The sequence below is a fragment of the Podarcis liolepis genome (assembly GCF_965112155.1).
Source record: "Podarcis liolepis genome assembly, chromosome: 14".
NCBI lineage: Eukaryota > Metazoa > Chordata > Lepidosauria > Squamata > Lacertidae > Podarcis > Podarcis liolepis.
The window spans coordinates 1,507,563-1,531,598 of NC_139569.1; the positions used below are offsets into that span (position 1 = coordinate 1,507,563).

Sequence of the window (24,036 nt, forward strand, 5' to 3'; positions counted from 1 at the left end):
AGAAGCTCAGCAGCTTTGGGCAAAGCAACAACTTTTTGTGTTTGGGTTTCAACTTTTTGAAATATGGCGAGCCTGGAGTCTGCGTGGTGTGAAGCACCAGCTTCCTTTTCTCTGTCCTGATCTTCCAACGCTCAGCGTCACTGATGCCCCCAAGTTCTAGCCATGAGCAAGAGAGAAGACCTTTTCCCCATCTGCCCTTCCCAGGCCAGGCCGAGTTTCGCACAGCTCCGCCACATTTCCCCTTTCTCGCCTTTTCTCTCCGCTAACAATCCCCCAATGCTGCAACATTTCTTTGTTGCTCCTTCCCTGGACCACTTTGGCCGCCCTTTTCTGACCCCTTTCCAGCTCTGCAATAATATATCCAGTTGGAGGTGAGGCAGCCAGAGAAGAACATGGCCAAGGGGGGTGAATGCCTTTTCCATTCCATTCCTAATGATCTGCTGCAGACAAGGTTGATGTTTTCCCCAGACTCTCTGCTGGGACCCCGAGGTCTCACTCCCGGTCCGTCTCCTCCAGCTCCTCCATGAGCCTGGACATGAAATTGTTTTCCAGCTCCAGCATGCATCACTTTAGAGTTGCCTACATGAGCTGCAATACCTCAAGAACCACCTCTTTCCATATGAACCTATCCGGACCCTGAGATCATGTTTGCCCTCCCTGTTTGCCACCACCTCGAGACGTCCGGGGGGGGGGGGCAACACGAGAACAGGGCCTTCTCTGCAGTGGCTCCCCATCTGTGGAATGCTCTCTTCAGGGAAGTTTGCCTGGCGCCTTCATTATACACCTTTAGGCGCCAGGCAAAAATGTTCCTTTTTAACCAGGCCTTTGGTTGATCTGATTTACATCCTATGCCATTAAAAAAAAAAAAATGTGGGTGGGGGCTACTGGGTTGTTGTTTTAATTTTTATTAGGTGTTTTGTGGTTTTATATATTGATTTTATTCTGTGAACTGCCCTGAGACCCCCAGGTATAGGGCGATATATAGATTTATTAATAATAATAATAATAATAATAATAATAATTTTGCTGCCCATTCACCCAGTTTGAAGGGGACCTTTTGGAGCTCTTTGCAATCTCTTTTTGTTTTAACAACCCTGAACGATTTAGCATCGTCAGCAAACTTGGCCCCCTCCCTGCTCATGTCTAACTCTGGGCCTTTTGTGAACAAGTTAAAAGTAGAGGCTTTAATACTGATCCCTGGGAGACTCCTCTTCCGATTTTTCTCCACTGGGAGGACAGTCCACTTCTTCCTCCTTTCTGTTTCCTGTTTCTTAACCAGATCTCTCCTCTTACTCCATGACTGCAAAGCTTAGTCAGGAATCTTTGGTGACATACATTGCGGAAAGCTTTTTGAAAGTGCCCCATGCCAGCCAGATCACATTGGCATGCTTCTTGAAGCTCTCAAAGAACTCGGGGGGGGGGGGCAAGCAGAGGGTCTGAATTGGCCTCCAAGGCGGTTCCTCCCAAGCCATGCTCACCAGCCCCAGTTTCATTACAGTGCGATCCCAGGACGCCACGGCTGTCAGGTGGGCATCCCCACCTATGAGCTCGCCCACAGCTCTGGTGGAGATGGGGCTCTTGGCCTGCTGGACCCCACACGTCCCCGTCCCCCCATCAGTGAGGCAGGATTATTTTGTCATAAGGCCTAGAATGTTGTCTCTGGCCACCAGTTCCCTCTGTTCCTCAGACTCCATTCCTGCAGAACTTATTTTGGGCCCAGGGGTCCGCCTTCCATCTTCTGCTGCAAATGCAGATGTGAAGAATTAATCCGGTTTTTCCGCAATCTCCTTCTCTTTTTGCACACCTTTGACCCCTTTGCCATCCAAGGGCCCAACTGCCCCTGGACACTCTCCTGCTACTCATGCAGTTAATATTTTTTGTTTTCCCCATTTTTTGCACCCCTCAATGTGCTTGCATTTCTTTCCCCAAAGTGTGCATGCCCTTTTTCCATTTTCCACACTTGCATTGTTTGAAGGAAGGCTTCTTGGCCTCTCCCGGCGTCTTTGACTCCGCTGGTTAACCACGCTGGCATCCTCGGGGCCCTCCCGGTTCCTCTCTGGACGCGTCTCTGCATTTTATCTGCGCTTCTCACGGGGTGGTTTTGAGCGCCTCCCAAGCATTGCGGAGAGACTAGATCCCCTCGACTCTGCCTCTCGGATCCCTTTCTGAACCCAAACCCTCGTGGGGGTTCAGCTTCCTCTTCTGAAGTCCGACGTGACTGTGCTGGGGGCTCTACCCCACCTTCACGTGTATGGAAGGTGAGAGCCGGAGGCTCCCTGTTCCCACGGCTTCAGCGACAGTCTTGGGTTCCCGTTCCGACCCAACCCTGCCCGTTCGACGGCCAACCGTCCCGGGGTCCCGTCGGTTAGGGCCGATCATGGTCAGGTTCCCTCCGGGGGGCGACTGGAGAGCAGCGGCTCCCGGGCGGCCAGGTGAGCGCACGGGCAGCCTCCCCGGGTCCCTCGAGGCGCAGGCGCCGCTTCCGCGGCGGGGATCCCCGTCCCGCCCCGGCGCCGGAGCAGCCCGTCGGGGGGCCGCCGCTCCGGCGCGTCCTGGCGGCTCCGGCTCCCCGTCCCTGCCGGCCTGCGTGCCTTCCAAGGCGCGGAGGCTCCCCGGTCGGCGGAGGCGGCCTCCTGGCTCGGCGCGGCCGTCCCGGCGAGGGCTCCGTCCTCCGCCTCCGCGGCGCTGGCCGGCCAGGGCGCATTCCTGAGGCCTGAGTCACGCCCGGCCCGCCTCCGTCGCCCGGCGGGCGGGCCGCCCTTCGCGCTCCAGGCCGGGCCGCGCCGACGCCGGCCCCCTCGCTGCATGGCCGCCCGGCCAGCGCCACTCGCTCCCCGGAGCCACGGTGAGCGGGCGCCGCGGGGATCGGGAGGGCGGGGGCTCGCCGCGGGATCGCCCTGCGCGGGCGGGCGGGCGGGCGGCTCCGGCTTGGCCCGGGGGTCCCTCGGCCCGGAGCCCCCGAAGGAGGCGGCGTCGAGAGGGAGGCCTCCCGGGGGCTCCCGAGGCGGCGGGAAGCGGGCCAAGCCGGCTGGCGCGCCCCCCGAGGCCGATGCCCCCCCCCCGGACGCCGAGCCGGCTGCCCGCGGGCCAGAGCCCCTCTTGGGCTCGATCCCAAGCGGGCCAGGGTCTCCTTTAGCAAGGGGGGGGGCAAGCCAGCGGGTCGGGAACACCCCCCTCCGTCTAGCCAGGGGGACCTTGGATATCCCGTTTGTTTGGGCACGTCCTGAACCCCCGAGCTGAAAGCGGGGGGCCGGGCGGGGTCTTCCCTCCCCAGCCTGCAGCTTCTGCATCCGCCGGGAGAGTTGGGAGACTTTTCCTGTAATGCGCCCCCCCCCCCGCCCCGCTCCATGGCTGGTCTGCATCCTGAGCGTTTTTGCGCGGAGTTTCTCTCCTTCGCCCGCGTGTGGTGCTTGCAGCTGTGCAGCGCCGGCGTGACTCTCGCCTGTTCCCTCCGGAGTGAGTCCATCTGGGTTTGGCTGGGCTTTTTGCTCCCCAGTTTTGGGGTGGTGGTGGGTGGGGTGGGGGCTCTTGCTGAACCCTTTTCGCCCCTGCTGCGGCTTCCAAGCTCCATCCCACCTCCTTGCGCGCTCGCTCCTAACATTTCCCACTTGGGTGTCTGCGGGGATGTGATTTTCCCCAGTGAAGGTCTGCGCTTTGGCAGGTTGGCCTTAAAAGTATTATTTTTGTCCTCAGCGGGATTTGCAGCCCCTCCTGCTTGGGGGGGGGGGTCCCCTTCAGATTCCGCTGTCCTCCAGGGCCTCATCCATGCCACCCGTGTTCCTGGATTCCTGGACTGGAGGATCACTTGGGGAATTCCTCCTCCCAGCCTGACCCTGAGCCCTTCCTCAGCCTTTCGGAGGTGTGGTTTTTCCAGACTGTCATGGGACCTGGCATCAAATGCCACATGCAAATCATGAGCTGCCCTATCTGAAACCTCAGAAGAGGCTCTTTCCTCCTCTGAACTCTGGGGCAGGTGCAGCTGGGTGGGCAGCTTGGTCCTGGGAGTCAGGAGCGTTCCTCCCTTGTCCCCCTTCCACACTTTCCTGCTTCCTTCTCCTCTGGGCCTTTGGCAAACGCAGGCCGTCTTCCCACAGGCGCTAGGGGTGTGGGGCACCCAGGCACTGGGCTCTCAGGGGTGCCAGGCTGAGAATCCGGGGCTGGAGAGTTGAGTCCGGGGAAGAGCTCACCCGTTGATCAGAGCGCTGTGGTGGGCTCTTCTGCTGCGGGTGGCTCTGCGCTGCGAGTTTGGGGGCGACTGGGCCAGCAAAGAGCTGAGGTGGCCGGCTGACTCCTGCGCGCCTGGGACTGGGCAACTGAGGGGGCACTGGGCAGATCTTTGCACCCTGGCGCCGCATATGCTTAAGACAGCCCTGGGCGAAGGACAGAGCCCCCTGGTGCCTCTCCTCCCATGTTCCAGGTCTCGAGGTGCAGAAGGGACTCCCTTGCAGGGACTCGGAGCGGCCAGGGGTTGGCACCATGTGGCAAAGCCTGCTCTGGAGCAACCTGGCTGCCAGTTTGTGTCCTCAGCAGGGCCAAAGCAAGGCAAGCGAGTCAGGCCTCTTTTGCGCAGCCCTGACCAAGGGCAGGATTTGGGCCAGGGCAGCCCAGCCGGTGGGGCAGGATTCTGCAAGGGATGACCAGTGTAAAGAGAATAGAAAGAGGCTTTTTTGCAGGATGGGAAGAAGGAATTCTAAAGATGTGGCAGTTCTTTTTAACATATAATATAAAAGAGTACAAAATCCAAATATTGAGATTACTCTGAATCTCTTGACCCCCCCCCCATCCCTTCCATGGGTCCTTTTAATTCTATTTTCAACTGCATATCAGTACTTCTTCCAAGTTTTCATCTTCCTAAATTTTCTATATGTTCTGCTACTTTACAAGTGTATTTAAAATCCTGCTAATGTTCTGACCTGTTTGCATTGATTTTGTATATACATTGTAACCATTTCCCATTCTTTTTTAAATTCCTTGTCTTCTTGATTCCTGAGCTTCCCAGTTAATTTTGCCATTTTGCCATCCAAGACGTGGCAGTTCTCTCCCTGTCCCTGTTCAGACAGTCTGCATCTGCATGCCAGCGGAAGGGGGCATTGCGCTCATGCCCCTCCTTCCCATGGGCACCCGGTTGGGCACTGTGGGAAGCAGGATACTACTGGGTGAGGTGGACCCCCCCCCTTGCTCCCAGCCAGAAATCAGGCTCCCCTTCTGCCTTGCTCTTCCTTCCAGACCCAACTTCTGCCTCCTTTCCTATGTGCCGCAAAAGAAAACTGGCCGCAGCGGTTCAGATTCTGGAATTGCGTGGCCGTTTTAGGTTCTGTCGACGCACCTTTTGATGGTTTCTGCCACCAGTGGAGCCTGGCCCCCAAGTAGATCTCTTCCAGGCCGGGGCCCTTGGGTGCTCGAGAGGCGGGAGAGAGTCTGGGCGCTTGGAAGTGAGGAAGGGGCCGGGACGCTTTTGCTCACACCCGCCACTTCCCCCCTTCTGGAATGGCTTCCGTGGGGCTGCCAGCTTTGGTGCTGTGATGACTGGGCCAGGCCTGGAGAGGGGTGCCCCAGGTGGGCTGCATGCACCAGCAGAGCTGGGGGGGGGGTCCCCTTCGCTTCGCCCTTTGTGGCTGCAGCAGAACCAGCGGGGGATGCCTCCCTCCCGAGTCGGATGGCGTGGCAAGCAGGAAGCCTGCTCCTTCCTTCCTTCCTGTTGTTGTCCTTGTATGTGTGGTCTTCCTCTGGCAGGAAAGAGTCCAGATTCTCCAGCAGGGATGCAAAATGTCCCAGGCCAGCAGTCGGAGGCTGAAACACAGCGGGTATTTTTCTTGGGTGGGTTGCACTTGAGGTTGCTGCGTGGGGTGAGTCCTGCCCTATCTCCTGACGTGGTGGGTGAGCTGTGGCCTGGTGGCCCTGGTGGCCTGGTGCCCCCTGCTGCCCCCTGGGTTGCGTGGCGAGGTGGGGAGGACGACCTTTCCCTGTCCCCCCAACTGTGGCCTCAGCTGACTCTGCCGCAGTTCCCTTTCTGCAGCGATTCTGGCATGGGGGGGGCTCTGTGGGCCTGGGGCCTGCTGGGGTCACCTGCGTCCCAAGGGGTCTTACAGCGCCTTCTGAGGGGGGGCAGTGGGATGGGGGCCAGGATGAGGCCTGGCTTGACCCCCCCCCACCGGCACCTGCTAGAAATGTTGCTTTGTGTGTGTGTTCTTGGTGGTGGAGGCAAGTTTGGGGACTGGGGGGTGTGGTGGTCTCAGCTGTGCTTTGCCTTCCCTCTGCATCTGCACCAGAGGCCCTGCTGGACTTGGGGGGGGGGGCAGGCTGGTTGTGCCATCTCCCTGCGTGGGAGGCGGGGGCAGCTGCCTCCCTCTTCCCTGCTCATGAGAATGGCGCCTTTGTGAGCAGAGAGATGCCCACTGGAAAATCTGCGTCGCCCTTTGTGTCAGGGCTTTGTGGTCATGGCGGAGCTGCCGCCTAGGGAGGAGGGGAGAGGGGGCTGGCAGGGGGGCAGGCGGTGAAGGGTGCTTGGCTGCCCCTGGCCACCTGCATCTCTGTGTGTTGATCAACTGGAGGGGGGAAGACAGGTAGAATTTGCAGCCTCTCAGGCCAGGAAGGGGGAAAGATTTGGGGTCTGGTGAATGTCTGGGGCAGTTCTTGTGACGCTCTGGCCATCCTGGGGTGTCCCCAGAGAAGAAGTCAGAAAGGCCTGTGGGAAAGATCTGAGCCCTAAACTGGCTTTTCTGGTTCCTGGAGGGAGGCGAGAGCTGAGCTGCCGGTTCTTAGGAATGTCCTCCTCTCTCTCTCTCTCTCTCTCTCTCTCTCTCTCTCTCTCTCTCTCTCTCCCGCCCAGGGTTTGTGGGCATCTGCTCTGAGAGGAAGATGGAGGTGACTTCCCTTAAAGGTCATGGAATCATAGAGGTGGAAGGGAGCCAAAGGTCATCCAGTTCAGGACTCACAGCTAAAGCATCCCTGGCAGATGCCCCCCCCCCGACCTCTCCCTAAAAGCCCCTTCCCCTCTCAAGCTGCTCTCACCACCAGAAAGGCCTTCCTAATGTTTTGTGGGAATCTCCTTTCTTGTTTCCTCATATTTTATTGAGAGTATTACAAGGAGTTAAATTGGCGGGGGGGGGGGGAATAAAAAGGTTACATGCATTAAAAATAAATAGAAGCAGAGGAAAAGAGCAATAACAAAATAGCAATGGAATACAATTAAGCCTACAGAGCTATATATGCAAATGGATCTACTTATTCTTTCCCTTGAAGATACATTGATTCGTTTGTTACTGTGGTTTCGATCAATACTTTCCAAAGATCTTTACATTTGTCCATGCATGATCTTTGTCTGAAAGCGATCCGCTCATGGGTTGCAGGAGTTGTCATAGGAGGTTATATTTTTGTCCTTCCAACTGTTATGGAAATTACGGGGGGGGCCCACATCTTTAAAGTTGTTAAATGTTGCAAATATTATGCCTGAATGTATCCTTTCAACTTGACAGCTCAGGGAAGATACCTAGCTTTAAAAATAATATAAAATCCTGTAACACAATGTATCAGCCTTAATCATTTTGCAGATGTTAAGGGGGGGGGATCAGAGCTTGCAGCCACCATCCCTTTCCGGTGGGGAGGGGGCAGAGGAACGACAGGAATCTTCCCCCGCAGAGTTAGACCCCTTGGCTGCCATTCCTGTGTTGCAGGGGTTGGGCTGCGTGGCCCTCGTGTCCCTTTCTCATTCTGGGCGGCCCCTGGGCATTTTGCTGGTGGGGGGCTGCGTGGGGGCCTGGGCAATGTCAGAAGAGGAAGCTTGCAGGCCTGGTTGTCTGTTGGGGGCAGCAGGAAGAGGCGGAGGGCAGGATGTGCAGCCCCTGCCTGGCTTTCCTGTGGGACCAAGGAAGCCGCCTGGAGGGGGAACTTGGCCGCTGGCCTTTGTTGCAGAGGCGGCAGCGTGGGAACGCCAGTCCCAAGGGCAGCCTCTGGGGTCTGGGTGCTGCTGCCTGTCTCCTGCCATGGACTTGGCGGGGAGAGGGGGAGCTGTGTTATTGGGCTGGCAGAGGCTAATGGGGGGCTGCCTCTCCCATCCAAAGCTGACCCACAAAATTGCAACCCAGTGTGTGTGTGTTTGTGTGGGGAACCTTGCAAGTCGAAAGGTAGGGGCTCAGCACTAGCCTGCGCAGGGTAAGCCCCGATGGGGCTCCTTCTGTTGTATGAAAATTGGAGGTTGGCTTTTACAGCTCAGCTCCCCAAGGGGCTCAAAGCCTCCCAAGTCCATTATCAGTCTGAGACGAATGAGCGGAAGCTGGAAGAAAGGGGGAATCTTTATTTTCCTGTTGAAACAGAGCCCTCCTTCCCACTGCCATTTGCAAGGAGGCGAGGACCCCAAACAAAGGTGTGTAGCAGCTTTGAAAGACTTTTCCGACTCAACATCAGGAAGAGCTTTCTGACAATAAGAGCTGTTCAGACAGTCCCTTCCATCTCTATGATTCTGTGATTAGCCGCAGGTCACCTGAAAGCATAATACAAGTGTCAGGGGTTTAGGAGCAGAAGCACGGGCAAGGGAGGAAACAGAGAGTGAAGGGGAGGAGGCAGAAGAAAAGATGAGTGATGACGACGACCCGAGATCTCCTAGTCTTTCCAGTGAATCAGAGGATTCACAGAAAGGAGCACCAGTGGCGAGGGCAAGGGGGGAGTCTAGGGGGGCACCCCAGGAAGACAGAGCCAGAGAGGACTCAGGGGGGAGCAGCTGGAAATCGGGACCAGCGTCACCGCCAGGAAGCAGGGAAGAGGAAGGGAGCCAGGGGGGAAGCGCTGGCAGCTCACCACAGGAGGGAGGACATGAGTCAGGAGTGGCCACACCTCCACAGGAGGGAGGACATGAGTCGGGAGTGGCCACACCTCCATCGGGAAGCGAAGAAACGGTTGAGAGGAAAGTGGAAGGTTGGGCGCGCGCGCCAAGTTCAAATGCAGAGGAAGGCGGCGCAGTAAGCAGCCCCGAAAGGGAACCAGGTCCTAAAGCCCGGCGCAAGGAGGCAGGAGGGTCTGGGTCAGCGTCAGAAGAATCCCGGAAGGAAGAAGCCCCGGGGGGTAGAGGGACCCAGAGGAGGACAGTCAGGAGGAAAAGGTGGAGCAAGGCTAGGATATTAAGTTGGTGCACACAGGGCGGAGACTCAGACGGAGCTTCGCCGACCTAGCCACTAGGCGTAGAGTTGCGCGCAGCAGCGTGAGAATGGAAACTGTAATTCAATAAAGACTTTTACTTAATGACCGCTGGCTAGCGTGATCCTCTGTGAGCTAGGATCTTCAAGCAGCTCTGACAGTAAGCTCCGTCTCTACTTGTGGGCATCTACAGCCTCGAGGAGGGGAGAGACACAGGTGCCTACTAGCGAGCTCACGAACGGCAGACGACATGACGGCTGAGCAGCAGATAGAGGAACTCAGAAACGCGGTGGCACAACTGAACGCCGAGGCTCTCGCATCCAGGAAGAGAGAGGAGGAGGCAGCCGCAGCCTGCAGGGATCTCCAGGTCAGGTTAGACGTGCTGACAAAGCAGACACCCCGGCAGGAGGGAATTGGGTTGGCGAGACGGACAGGCGGGCTGGTCTCTCACTTCGATGGGAACCTGCAACAGTATCCCAACTTTAGAGCCGACGTACTGTGCGCACTGCAACTGCTGCATAAAGACTTTAGAGATGAACAAGAGAGAGTGGGGTTCATCATGTCCCATCTGCATGGGGATGCGAGAGCATGGCTACGCAATTTATGGAGAGATAAGGATCCGGCGCTACAGAATGCAGATGCCTTTATTAAAGCAATGGATGGGTGTTTTTTATCAAGTATTGACGTGGATCTTGCACGGAAGGAGGTGCATGGGCTGAGACAAGGGAGGGCCAGCGTCAGGCAGTATCATGCCCGCTTTTTCGCCTTGGTTAGTGCCCTGGAATGGGACAGAGATTCGGCTCCTGTAAGAGACCTCTTTTGGGAGGGGCTGCACAACTCGATTAAAGATGAGATAGCGAGGGGGGAGAGACCCCGAACCACCCAGGAGGTCGTGCAGAGGGCACTGGCAGTGGGGGTGAGGCTGGAAGGACGTCCGTGGAACAGGGACGAAGGGCGTGGAGGGCGCGAACCAGCCGGGGGCCCCTCCTTCTTTCCCAGGGAAGCAGCGCGGGCGCAATCCACGCCTCCGCCAGGAGGAGGAGCCGAACCTATGGAGGTGGGAGGTGCAAGGGCTCAGTCAGCAGCCAGAGCCCTAGCACCGGCAGCAGTGAAAGCGAAGCCTCCTAGAGGGAACAGGAAGTGTTACGTCTGTGAGGAGCCAGGGCATATGGCGAAAGAGTGTCCCCAGAGGCCCCACAAGTTCACTGCAGCCTCAGCAATGGTGACTGCAGCAACACAGCAAGGAGGACCACAGCAGGGAAACGAGGCTGTCTGGCTGGAGGAAGAGGCACTGGGGCCCAGCCAGACGTGTTAGTGACGCAGTCCCCAGAGATTTTACAGCCCGTGAACCCCCTCCCGCCCAAACCAGTAGTGAGGCTCACAGCGTCTCTCCAGCTGCCCAATGGAATCACCATGGACGTACCAATCACCATTGACTCAGGCAGCAATGCGGACTTTATAGGGCAGGACTTTGTCGACAGGCACGCTGTGCAGTTGCTGCCGGCCACACTGCCCCTGCAGGTTGTCACGGTGGATGGCAGGGAGCTGCTCGGGGGGCAAGTGGTGAAGCAGACGCCACCAATGGTGATGCGACTTGGGAATCACAGAGAAATCATCAGCTTCAACGTCACTCAACTATCTGACACGCCCATTGTATTGGGCATGAGTTGGCTGGACAAGCACAGCCCAGCGATGGCTTGGTACCAGAGGCAGCTGACCTTCGGCTCTTCCTTTTGTGCTGAACACTGCATCGTGCCCAGGCAGGAAGGAGAGGAAGAGGAGTCACAGCTGCTGCTAGGCACGCTGCAAGCGATTCCCCACAAGTACGCTGAATTTTTGGAAGTTTTCTGCGAGAAGGAGGCAGACAGGCTACCCCCTCACAGACCATATGACTGCAAAATTGACCTGCTGCCGGGGGCGGCGCTGCCTAAAGGGAAACTGTATTCCATGTCAGAGGACGAACTGCAAGAACTCAAGGCGTTCATTGATCATAATTTGCAACGCGGCTTCATCCGGGAGTCCAGGGCAGTGGGGGGCAGTCCCGTATTCTTTGTTAAGAAGCGGGACACGCCCCAAAAAAGACTGGTAGTGGATTACAGGATTTTGAACAGTCTGACTAGGCCATCGGACTTCCCCATGCCCCGTATTGACGACCTCCTCGCAAAGGTACGGAAGGGCAGAGTGTTCACCAAGCTGGACCTGCGTGGGGCGTACAACCTCATTCGCATGCGGGAAGGAGATGAGTGGAAGACAGCCATGTTCACGCCACTGGGGACCTACGAATATAGAGTTATGCCTTTTGGATTGCAAAATGGCTCCCACGTTTTTCAAGCGTTTATGCATCACGTGTTGGCGGGACTTCTCTACAAGACGTGCGTCTGTTTCTTAGATGACATCCTGATCTTTTCGGAGTCGCGGCAGGAGCATGACGGACACGTCAAGGAAGTGCTGAGCAGGCTAAAGCAACATAGGCTCTACGCCAAGCTGGAGAAGTGCCAATTTGACGTGCCGGAGGTGGATTTTCTGGGCTACAAGCTGTCTGACAAGGGGCTCGCCATGGACAGCGCCAAGGTTCGAGCGGTGTTGGATTGGAAGAGTCCGCGCAACCGGAAGGAGGTCCAACGGTTTGTCGGCTTTGCGAACTTCTATCGCAAGTTTATCAAGGGCTTCGCTATGCAGACAGCGGCCATCACTGACACGCTTAGCTCCAAGAAAAAGAAGTTCGTTTGGACAGAGCAGGCGGAGCAGTCCTTTCAGGCACTCAAGCGCCTCTTCGCGTCGGAAGAGCAGCTGCTTCATGTCAACCCCAGCAAGCCGATGAGGGTGGAGACAGACGCCTCGGACAGAGCCGTGGGGGCGGTCCTGCTGCAGAAAGACCCGCAGGGGGTGTGGCGACCGGGAGCGTTTTACTCCAGGAAGCTCAGCAAGTCCGAACAGAACTACACCATCTGGGACAGGGAGTTGCTGGCCATTCACGCAGCGTTCAAGGCGTGGAGGCACTTTCTGATCGGCGCCAAGCACACGGTGCAGGTTTGCACGGACCACAAGAATCTAGAGCACTGGCGCACGGCACAGTTCCTGAACCAGAGGCAGATACATTGGGCTGAGTTCTTTGCAAACTTCGACTTCCGAATAGAGTATGTCCCGGGGGACACCAACATCATGGCAGACGCTCTCTCCCGTAAGCCACAGTATCTGGAGGACGCAACACCAGCGGCCGCCATGCACATCTTCGCACCAACAGTGTGGGCGTGCGCCGCGGCGACCGTGGACCTAGAGGCGGTGCGACGAGCGTTGCAGGGGGACTCCTTCGCACAAGCAAAGATGGCAGAGGTGCAAAGGGGCAAGGCAGCGGCCGACGGTTTCCAGCTAAGAGATGGATTGCTCATCCGTAAAGGGGCCATCTACGTGCCGGGAGACGAACTTCGAGCCAAGGTGCTGCAGCAGCTGCACGACGCGCCCACGGCCGGGCACTTTGGCAAGGAGAAGACGGTGGAATTAGTAGCCAGGGATTTCTGGTGGCCTGGAATGAGAGGGGAGGTCGCAGACTACGTGGCGAGGTGTGACACCTGCCAGAGGGCCAAACCAGTGCACAGACCGCCGGCCGGACTGTTGGAACCGCTGCAAACTCCGGTCGAACCTTGGGAAAGGGTGGCCCTGGACTTTGTCACGGATCTGCCCAGCTCAAGGGGCAAGACGGCAGTGCTGGTGGTGGTGGACCTGTTTTCCAAGATGGCGCATTTCATTCCGTGTGCTAAGGTGGCCACGGCGGAGCAAACCGCCAAACTGTTCATAGACCACGTGTTCAAGGTTCACGGTCTGCCACGGTCTATTCTGTCTGACCGGGGGCGGCAGTTCATCTCGAATTTCTGGCAGAAGCTGATGGGCTTCCTGAACGTCAAGATCAACCTGGCGTCGGCGAGACACCCGCAGACCAACGGGCAAGCAGAGCGGGTCAATGCCATCATGCAGCAGTACCTGAGATGTTATGCAAATCAACAGCCTGCGACGTGGGTGGATTACCTGCCGCTTGCCGAGTTCGCCTACAACAACACGAAGCACGTGTCCACGGGGGTCACGCCGTTCTTCGCCAACAATGGGAGGCACCCCAGAACCTTCCCGGGACTGGAAAGAATGGGGGAGGGGGAGCCGCAGACAGCAGATGCGTTCGCGTCGGAGCTGCAGGAAGTCCACGATCAGCTGAGGCGCCACCTAGAGCTGGCCAAGCACGCATACAAGGTACAAGCAGACAAGCACAGGAGGGTTGGAGAAGAGCTCCACGTGGGAGACTGGGTTTGGTTAGCAGCCCACGCAGTGCCGGCCAGGTCGTTGGCCAAGAAGAAACTAGGGCATAAACAACTGGGGCCCTACCAAGTCGAAGAGCAGGTCAACCCGGTAGCTTTCAGACTGGCACTTCCGGAGGGTTCCAGAATGCATCCGGTATTCCACAGATCGGTGCTCACTCCCTACAAGGCACCGCACAGGTTCCAGGAACCCGGAACGGCGCCGAGTCCGGCCAGAGACAGAACAGGGCACGCGGGAGTGACACAGAAGGAGCGCATCAACGAAGTCACTGAGATTTTGGACTCCAGATGGGGGGAAGAGGGGGTAGAATACTTTCTCGCCAAGGAGGGCACCCCGGCCAGTGCGAACAGCTGGGTGCCGGGCTACGCCTTAGACGAACCTCTGCTCAAAGACGAGTTTCATGCCCTCTTCCCACATAGACCTATGCCAGCAGACTTTTTCGACGACTGGCTTTTCACGCCCACGCTTTCGGCCAGCACGTTCCGGGGGTTCGACTCGGACGAGGAACCGACACGAGACGTCCGTTCCCCGGAGGGGTCACCCTCGGGATCTGCATCAGAACCCTCGTATTGGTGGGACGATAGACCAGAGGAGCAGTGGCGCAGACGATGGCTGGAAGGCCCAGGACGAGCAACACCGACAGGCGGAAGTGAGGGAGAGACGGACATGGACGTTTTCGGGGACGACCCTGGTTTCGAGCACGGCGGCACAGAGATGGAAGCGGAGGTGACTGTCGTCGACGAGAGCAGGGAGGAAGACCCGGGAGACTTCAGATGGAGGCCTGACACGGGAAGCGACCGATATCCGACGTTCGTCCCTTTGCAACAGCAGCACCCAGCTCCAGCACCGGAAGGAGGGGAGGGGGGAATGGGGGGCTTCGAGGGGGGGATGGATGTCAGGGGTTTAGGAGCAGAAGCACGGGCAAGGGAGGAAACAGAGAGTGAAGGGGAGGAGGCAGAAGAAAAGATGAGTGATGACGACGACCCGAGATCTCCTAGTCTTTCCAGTGAATCAGAGGATTCACAGAAAGGAGCACCAGTGGCGAGGGCAAGGGGGGAGTCTAGGGGGGCACCCCAGGAAGACAGAGCCAGAGAGGACTCAGGGGGGAGCAGCTGGAAATCGGGACCAGCGTCACCGCCAGGAAGCAGGGAAGAGGAAGGGAGCCAGGGGGGAAGCGCTGGCAGCTCACCACAGGAGGGAGGACATGAGTCAGGAGTGGCCACACCTCCACAGGAGGGAGGACATGAGTCGGGAGTGGCCACACCTCCATCGGGAAGCGAAGAAACGGTTGAGAGGAAAGTGGAAGGTTGGGCGCGCGCGCCAAGTTCAAATGCAGAGGAAGGCGGCGCAGTAAGCAGCCCCGAAAGGGAACCAGGTCCTAAAGCCCGGCGCAAGGAGGCAGGAGGGTCTGGGTCAGCGTCAGAAGAATCCCGGAAGGAAGAAGCCCCGGGGGGTAGAGGGACCCAGAGGAGGACAGTCAGGAGGAAAAGGTGGAGCAAGGCTAGGATATTAAGTTGGTGCACACAGGGCGGAGACTCAGACGGAGCTTCGCCGACCTAGCCACTAGGCGTAGAGTTGCGCGCAGCAGCGTGAGAATGGAAACTGTAATTCAATAAAGACTTTTACTTAATGACCGCTGGCTAGCGTGATCCTCTGTGAGCTAGGATCTTCAAGCAGCTCTGACAACAAGCATCTCAGGAAGAGGAATCTACAGCAGAAATCCGAGAGTGTGGCTTCTCTCCTGTCTGTCAAGGGACCTGAAGATGCTGATTGCCTTACTTGGCCACTTCCTTAGGACTGGTACATACAGTCATACAGTCATACCTCGGGTTAAGCATTTTCAGGTTATGGATGCACTGAAACCCAGAAGTACCCAAATGGGTTACTTCCAGGTTTCGGCACTTGTGAATGTGCAGAAGCGCTAAATCGCAACCTGTGTATGCGCAGACGCAACACTGCGGGTTGTGAATGTCCCTCCTGCACGGATCACGTTCACAACCCGAGTGTCCACTGTACCTTGGTTCTCGAACAGAATGCATTCCCAGAGCCCATTTGACTCCCGGAACCATTTGAAAACCAGAGTGAGGCTTCTGCCAGAGGAGCTCCCTGCAGCCAATCCGAAGCCGCACCGGATGTTCACCCTCCGAAAATCATTTGAAAACCAAAACACTCACTTCCAGGTTTCGATTGTTCAGAAGCCGCTCAGCTTCCCAGGTACAAGCGCACCTGAGTCCTTGACTCCGTTTCCCAGACTTACACCTATTCATGCTCTTTTGACAGGCCTGCTTTGCTTTTGACAAATACTTGCCAGGCTAGTTTTGCAGAGGGGTCGCCTGTTCCTGCCAGGAAGTTCATCTATTCACAGGGATTGGAGGATTTGCAAGTGAAAAGAAGTATTGGGAAAGGTTTTCCCAGATGGCTTTGGGATGGTTGCGTGACCTCAAATGAAGTGTATTATCCTCAGGGAATATTTCCTAATTTCTGAAGGGGGATGGATCGGTTTTTCTGTGTGACTGCTATCTGTGTGCGCCTTAAAAAAAAAAATTACGCTTATTTCTGCCTGGAGGGGCTTGGACAGTGGGCACCGCCAAAGGGGCTGCCAGGATGTGGCCAGTGTGTGGGGGGGGGTCTTCCTTGCCTTGCTGGGCTCCAGGGCCGTCTTTAGAAGATGCGGTGCTGGGGTGCAAATATCCGCCCAGCACCCCCAAATTACCACAGATATTGTTGGGGTGGCCATAGCTGCGCACTGCCAGCCATCCGGGGGGGGCGATTCCCCCCATGCTGCTGTGGGAGAGCGATCCCCACAGATGCCTGGGAGTGAAGTTGCCCCCCTCCCAAACCTCCTGGGGAGTAGAGCGGTCCCTGCAGAGGCTTGGGAGGGAAGCTGTGCGTCTGCCAGTCTTATGGTTGGTGGGGCGCAGCTGGAGGGCATGCAGGGAAAGGGGAGGCCGCCGGCAAAGCCGCGCAGCTCCCCCCACTTGCTGGGGTGCCCCTGAGAGGCCTGCGCCCTGGCGCGATGCACCACTAAGCCCTATGGGAAAGACGGCTCTGCCGGGCTCCTTCTGTGGAAGGGCAGCCTCGTAAGGTGGGGTTGCTCCAGATTACAGGCCGGCCTTCACCATCCTGCTTCCCTCCAGGCGCAGCCAGCAGGACCAATGGCTAGGGCTGAGGTGGACGCTTGAGGACGCCTCTCCACCTGGGGGAGGAGGCTGTCAGAGACCCAGGCCTGTCGCCCTCACTGCCTCTTTAGCGTCAGACGGTCCCTGAGCCGCGATTCCTGAATTGCAGGGGGGTTGGAATGGATGATCCTAGGAGGCAAGGACATTACAGACTTTTTGTTTTAATTCATTTTTATTAAATTTTCCACTTTGAAAATCTACTCAAAAGGACAATTGAGACTTTTAAAAAGACTGGGAACCGTTTATGTTGCATTTACCGAAACATTGTAAAGAAGTGGACTCACTAGCAGAGTTTGAGTAAACACAATCTACAAAACAAACACAGAAATGAAGATAACTGGAAAGAAACAAGTGTAAGATACAATTTGCAGAGAATGATGGTACAAAAATGACAAGTGTAACAATATTTAATTTAAAGGTTGCAGTATTCAGATAGAACAGATATGCAGGAGAAGCAAATACTTAGAGAACCAGAAGAGGAAGTTGAGGGAAGTCACGGAGGGGGGGGGGGAATTAAAGTTTTTTCTTTTTATGTGATAATGGTGATTGTGATGAATATAAAACTGTCAAATTTAATAAAAACTTTTTTTTTTAATAAGACCCTAGGGCTCCCTTCCAAGGCTGCAATGCTGGGATTCTAGATCATGTTTGGGGGGCCGTGTGAAGCCCCCTTGGCCGGCCCTCTGGCTGCTGCTGCCAGCCAGGCCTTTGGAGACCCCCTGCTGACCCCTCCTCTGCCCTCCCCAGGCTTGACAGGACCATGTCGGAGGTGCGCCGGGCCAGCACCAGCAGTCTGCAGCGCAAGAAGCCCCCGGGGCTGATGCTGGACATTCCTGCCCCAACGGTGTTGGCTGAGGAACCAGCCATGGCACAGGTAGTCATTTTTATCATCTGTTACACTTTTAAAATTTAAATTTTTATTTCTCAGATATATACATTTCACCAATTTTACGATCACTTTGACATTTTAAAACTTGACTTCCTTCCCCCTCTCTCTGCGGTTCCTTAAATTTATTTTCAATATCTTCTGCACAGCCAAATTAACTTAACTCACTCGTTTACGGTATCTTCTTTGAATATGTACTCTCATGTAACTGCAGGTTATTACAGCAATCCTGCCAGTGTTGTTATCTGCTTTCAATTTATCTCTAAATATCCAATAAACCGTTTCCATTCTTTTATAAAAAGTTTGTTATCTTGATTTCTTCTTATTCCAGTAAGTTTTTGTATCCATTCTTCCTTTGCTGGGACTTCTGCTTCTTTCCTTTTTGGGCCAAGAAACGTTCTTGCCACTGTAGTCGCGCACATGAATAAGTTTCTTTACAATTTATGTAGTTCTGCCCCTATAATTCTCGAGAGAAAAGCTTCTGGGCTTTTTTTACAAACATTATTTTAAACATCCTTTTCATTTCGTTGTATATCATTTCCCAGCAAGCCTTAACCTTACCACAAGACCACCACATATGATAAAAAGAACCTATTTTATTGCATTTTAACCTGTATTTTAAATTGGCTCCCCCCCAATTATGTTTTTTACTGTGATTTTATTGGTGTTAGCTACCCTGAGCCTGCTTCTTTTCAGGGAGGGCGGGGTATAAATAAAATTATTATTATTATTATTATTATTATTATTATTATTATTATTATTTACATACCACTATTTCCTCCCGGGAGCTCAAGGAGCGGTCCCTGCCCCCCCATTTTATCCTCACAACAACCCTGAGAGGTAGGTTAGGCTGAGAGACAGTCGCACCCGTGGCCGAGTGGGGGACCCCTGTGCCCAGTCTCTCTGCTCTAACCACTAGACCACGCTCCCCTGTGAGGCTGGAAGGGAGAGGGCCATAGGATTGGGTGCCCCACCAGTGAGGGGTTGGGGGATTCCCATGCCTGAGACCTCCGGCAGCCAGCAGTCTTGCAGCCAGTGCCTCGCCCCCCCCCCCAGTTTTGCTCCAACCCCTTTTGTTTTCCCTCGGCAGCCCCCCAAGCACCGGGCCTTCCTCCGCAGCGTCAGCATGCCCACCGAACACACCCGCTTCCCCTCCCCCTTCGGTGACCTGCGGCGCCCCGTCCTCCAGCGACACACCTCCATCACCCAGACCATCCGGAGGTAAGATCGCAGAATCAGAGCGTGATGGGGGGGCACCCTGAGGGTCATCCAGACCAACCCCCTGAAATGCAGGAACCCCAATGATGGCATCCATGGCAGATGGCCGCCCAACCTCTGCTCAAAACCCTCCAAGGAAGGAGAGGGAAGAAGTCTCTTCCCCTGTCGGCAGAAAGGTCTTCCTGATGTTGAGTCTCCTTTCTTGTAACTTGAAGCCATGGGTTCGAATCCTGGCCCTCCAGAGGAGGAGAAAACAATCCCGCTCCATCTTCTGTGCGACGGCCCTTCAGAGACCCAAAGATGCTCTCGGGCCTCCTCTCCTCCAGGCTAAACTCTTCTGGGTTACATCCTCCTTCTCCTCCTCACCTGGGTCTTTTGCCTTTGCCAACTTGGTGCCCTGCAGATGTTTGGGATGCCAACTCCCATCAGCCCCCTGGGCCAGCGCAGCTGTGGGGCACTGGGCTAATGGGGTCAGAGCTCTCCCCGCAAACCCCAGGAGGGCAGCAGGTTGGCAAAGGCTCTTGGAAGGAGCCAAGGTCCTTCTCTCCTGCCCCACCCCTCCAGCCTTGGAAGGGTCTTGGGTAGGAAGCCCCTGCCAGGGTCCCCGGGCACCACTAGGCCGCCTCCTCTGCCCCCCCCCACCGGCGCCCCCTCAGCTCTCTCTCCTTTGCAACAGGCAGGTCCGCTTTGAGATGACTCAGACTTTGCCCGTTCAGGGGCGCCAGGTGGGCAGGAGGCCCCCCAGGAGACACCAGTCTCTGCCCAAAACGGTCTTCAGGTACCTGCAGTGCTGGTGTGACCCCCCCACCCCCCGCCCCAGTGCATGTGTGTGACGTGCATGTGGGTCCCCAGGAGCAATGCCTGCTCCTCCCTCCCCCCACATGCACGCACCTGCCCACCCCAAACCTGGCATGGCCCCACTGCTTGCCACCCACTTGCCTTGGCGCAACTGGGCCAGCCTGGTTTCCAACTGGGTCTTGGATTGTCCGGCTTGGACCGAGTGCGAGTCCACAAACAGGCTTGGTTCTCCGACCTGCAGAGTGGTCTCTGGCCCTGTGGTGGGACCCTTGTGGCTCACCCTTTCTCTCTGTGCCCCCCGACCCTGCAAGGATGGGCACCGGGAGAGGGAAGGCTGCCCGGGCGCAGCTCCCACAGCGCTGCATTGAGCTCAGAAGTGCAGCGCTGTGGCATCCGCCTGCAGCCAAAACTCTGTCCCTGCCTGCCGGTTGTGAATAACCTCTACTAATGTGGGGTTCCCCCACCCCCCAGGCCACCCTGTGACAGACGCACTAATAGCAGCAGCAAAATGGCTAACCTCGGCGGCCAGCTTGCCAGCGGTTCCCCCCGGGGGGCGACTCTGCTGCTGGTCCGGCCTGAGGGAGCGCGAGGGTTCGGTCGGATCTTGCTGCAGTTGTGGGGGGACTGGCGAAAGCGTCGCAGGGGCCCGGGAGGGGCCCGTCTGCTTGGGCTCCCTGAGTTTGGCTGCTTCCTCCTCTGCTGCTTCCCCTCTCAGGGGCACGGCCGACTGGTTTGGCGTCAGCAAGGAGAGCGACGCCACGCAGAAGTGGCAGCGGAAGAGCCTTCGCCACTGCAGCCTGCGCTACGGGAAGCTGAAGCCCCAGGTCATTCGAGAGATGGACCTCCCCAGCCAGGACAACATCTCCCTGGCCAGCGCCGAGACGCCGCCTCCGCTCTATGTGCCACCCTGCCAGCTGGGCATGCAGAGGGTGAGCCGCTCCGGGGCCCTGTTGTGGGGCGAGGGGGCTGCTGGGCGTGGGGCAGGAGATGCCCTGCACCCACGGGACCCCTGGGCGCTGGGAAAAGGGTGTATTGGGCCGGGGGCAGACCCTTCCCACCATCCCAGGGCACCCCTGGTCTTGCGCCAGGGGCATGGGGGGCAAACGAGGGAGGGGGGCTTGCACAACCCATTTTCAGGAGTCTGGGAGGCCACACCTGCACACACCTGGCCCATTGTCCCATGCCAGGTGAGCAAGAGGTCTCCTTTCTACTGACATAATTTCACCCCTGATGTTGCCATAAATAATGCCTTGACCTCATTTCTCTGGGGGCTTGGGGGCCACTAGCAATGCTAGTGAATTTTAATTAATTGATGTCTGTTTTTATGCATATTGTTTTTATGATGTTAGCCACCCTGAGCCCGGCCCCAGCTGGGGAGGGCAGGATACAAATAAATTATTATTATTATTATTATTATTATTATTATTATTATTATTATTACCTGGGACGGACTCCCTCCTTTGGGTGCCCTCTGGCATAGCAGCCGCCCGTGGTCTCCATAGCTGCAGGGCGGCCTGAGGCGAGGCCCCTCCCTAGCTAACGATCCCCTCCCTCCTTGGCACCGCCAGATCATCGACCCCCTGGCGCGGGGAAGGGCCTTCCGGATGGCCGAGGACAGCGAGGGCTGCAGCATGCCCCACACGCCGGCCACGCCAGGGGCCATGTCGCTCTGCTCCTTCACCAGCTCCCGGTCAGGCTTCAACCGGTGGCCGCGGCGGAGGAAAAGGGAGTCGGTGGCCAAGATGAGCTTCCGAGCCGCAGCAGCCCTGGTGAAGGTAAGGCGGGGGGGGGGGGTTGGCGGAGGGGGGGCATTCACTGAGCAAGGAAATCCTGCTCGCCTTGGTTGGTTGGGGGCCTGGCGGAACGTCCAGGGGGCGGGCATCAAGCGCCAAGCAGAGGAAGGAAGGAAGAGGGACATTTGGAGTACTGTGAGCAGTCATTTCTTTAAAAAAACTCTTTTTTTGAAATCATTTTTATTTGATTTTACAAATATAATTTTGTAACAGTCCAAATACATATCCCCATCTATCTATATCTATATCTATATATCTATCTGAATCGTCAAACTCCCCCCCCCCATCGCCTTCATGGGTCCTATTGTTAACATTTAAAACTGCATATTATTCTGTAATCTATATTTTATATCAATCCATATTATCCATATTGTTTGTTACATTACAAGTGAGATTAAAATCCTGCTAATGTTTTCATTTGTTTGCAGTGGTCTCCTAAATAAATTATATTTTCCTCCATTCTTTTAAAAAGTTTTAGTCGTCTTGGTTCCTGAGCTCAGGAAGCTGAAAAAATATTTTTTTATTAACCTTCAAAAAAAGATCGTAAGAGATTTTTCAGAATACAGCGTTGTCAGACAGAGTCTGGTGACAATATGCCTAGTTGCTAGTTGCAGGCTTGGCCAAACTTGGCCCTCCAGATGTTTTGGGACTACAGTTCCTATCATCCCTGACCACTGGTCCAGCTAGCTATGGATGATGGGAGTTGTAGTCCCAAATCATCTGGAGGGCCAAGTTTGGCCATGCCTGCAACCCCACCAGAGGTCGAACTAGGATGTCATTTCTGAACATCCCTTCCAGCACTTTGTTGATGCTGATGAATTTATGTACAAGAGTCTTCTAGGAGTCCTGGACCACTTAGGAATCAACTTTATTGACCATTCTTTATTTTTAGCAGATATATTATGAAAAGGAAAATGCTACCCAAGTGTCTTCATTTGTGTCAGGTTCTAAATCTGTTCCATGACATCCTTGAACCTGTTTGGTGTCTGGGTTCATGTTTGAGTGAAATTTTTATAGATATTTGAAATCGTGCCTTTTGAATAGCGTGGAGAAATAAGAATTACATTTTCAAAATTGGCAAGCTCACATATGGCAGAGGTTTGAACAATTTCGTTGTGTAGGAAAGCACTAACTTGCCGCCATGTCAACCGAGGAACGTGGACGTTTCCCAATTTCTCTTTTGATTCCATTTCTTTGATCGATTTCCCCTTTATATAGAAATCTCCTGCTTTGTGAATTGACCTAATCCTCTTTTAAAGCCACCCAAGTTGGTGGCCATCCCTGTGGCAGGGAGTTCCACAGTTTAATTCTGTGCTGTGTGAAGGACTTTATTTTATCTGTCCCAAATCTTCCAACGCTCAGCTCTGTTGAATGCCCACGAGTTTGGATGCTGAGAGGGAGAAAAGCTTTTCGCTGTCCACTTTCTCCATGCCAGGCATAATTTTATAAGCTTCTGCCACGTCTGCTCTTTCTCTCCTTTTCTCTAAACTCCAAAGTCCCAAACGCTGCCAGCTTTCCTACTGGGGGACCCCCTCCACCCCCTTGATCATTCCAGTCACCCTTTTCCGAACCTTTTCCAACTCTGCAATGTCCTTTCTGTGGGATGTAATCCACTGGGAGCAGTCAAGTACAACATTCCTTGTTTTCCTAGAGTGGACATGCAAGGGGATGTTGGTCCAGCCAGTCGAAACTTCCTGTTTCCTCCTGGAGCATCCTTCCTTGCATGTGACTAGAGGTGGGCATGACCTTACCTGTCCAGGTAACAAAAGGACGAGTCACGCAGCACCCTTTCCTTCTTCGTTCGACCAGCTTTTTAGCTAGGAATGCTCTACTAGGTCTCAGGTAGCAGAAGCACTGGGATTATTCCACCATATGGGGTAGATACAAATTTGTAACTAAGTCTGCCTTCAGGAATCAAACTGTGATCTGATGTGAGTAAACTTCTTTTATTGACTTTAAATAAGATTGTTGTGTCTTCATCCTTTTAAGAGGGATTCAAGGGAATTTATCAGGAGTGTACAATTCAGTCTTAGACAGACTAATTGTATAACAGTGAGAGGCTCACACAAGCCTGCAACCAGCTATCTGCTGTGCATGTAAAAAGGGGGAATGTAAACTCTGCTACATAGTGCAAGTTAGGAAGGATATTAAAAAACAATATATCCTCTCCTGCCTCCCTGAACATTCCCACACTTTCTGAGCTGAGGCGACCAGAACTGGGCACGGTATACATTCCTAATGCTGTTTCAGCCTGGATTTGCACAACGGCTTCTGCCGTCTCTCCTCCCTGGCAGGGCCGGTCCGTGCGGGACAGCAACTTGCATCAGGCTCAGCAACGCAGCTTCACGCCGGCCAGCTTCCTGGAGGAAGACACGGGGGACTTCCCAGAGGAGCTGGACACCTCCTTCTTTGCTCGGGTAAGGAGGGGCCGGCACTGGCACTGGGGGTGGCAGAGGAGGCAGAGCCTGGCCGGCGTTGGCCTGGCTTCTGCAGCTGAGTGCCCCCTCTCCTCCCCAGGAAGGAGTCCTGCACGAAGAGCTCTCCACGTACCCCGACGATGTCTTTGAGTCGCCCTCGGAAAGCGCCATCAAGGACACCGAAGCGAAGCTGCCGCAGCTGCAACCACAGCCACAACCGGAACCCGGCCTCACTGGGGGGGCGCTGGACAGAACTGAGCTGGAGAGGAGTCACCTGATGCTGTGAGTCCTCTGCTTGCTGGCCACATGTC

At 55.6% G+C, this 24,036-nt stretch overlaps 1 protein-coding gene across 8 annotated transcripts in view; it reads left to right on the forward strand.

Moving 5' to 3' along the window:
• The first annotated feature begins 2,483 nt into the window (after nucleotides 1-2,483).
• The window catches only part of RHBDF1 (rhomboid 5 homolog 1), a 28,934-nt gene continuing 7,381 nt past the window's right edge, over nucleotides 2,484-24,036 (forward strand). For 2 of the 8 annotated variants that reach the window (XM_083474705.1, XM_083474706.1), the window contains exons 1-8: nucleotides 2,484-2,845; nucleotides 17,361-17,487; nucleotides 18,590-18,720; nucleotides 19,394-19,495; nucleotides 20,231-20,444; nucleotides 21,084-21,290; nucleotides 23,603-23,725; nucleotides 23,826-24,007. In XM_083474705.1, coding sequence (XP_083330831.1) covers nucleotides 17,374-17,487; nucleotides 18,590-18,720; nucleotides 19,394-19,495; nucleotides 20,231-20,444; nucleotides 21,084-21,290; nucleotides 23,603-23,725; nucleotides 23,826-24,007 — 1,073 coding nt within the window. In that variant the 5' untranslated portion in view covers nucleotides 2,484-2,845; nucleotides 17,361-17,373. Of the gene's footprint in view, nucleotides 2,846-3,059; nucleotides 3,457-17,212; nucleotides 17,488-18,589; nucleotides 18,721-19,393; nucleotides 19,496-20,230; nucleotides 20,445-21,083; nucleotides 21,291-23,602; nucleotides 23,726-23,825; nucleotides 24,008-24,036 lie in introns of those variants that run through there. The other 6 variants (XR_014518980.1, XR_014518981.1, XM_083474704.1 and 3 more) reach the window with 5 other exon arrangements.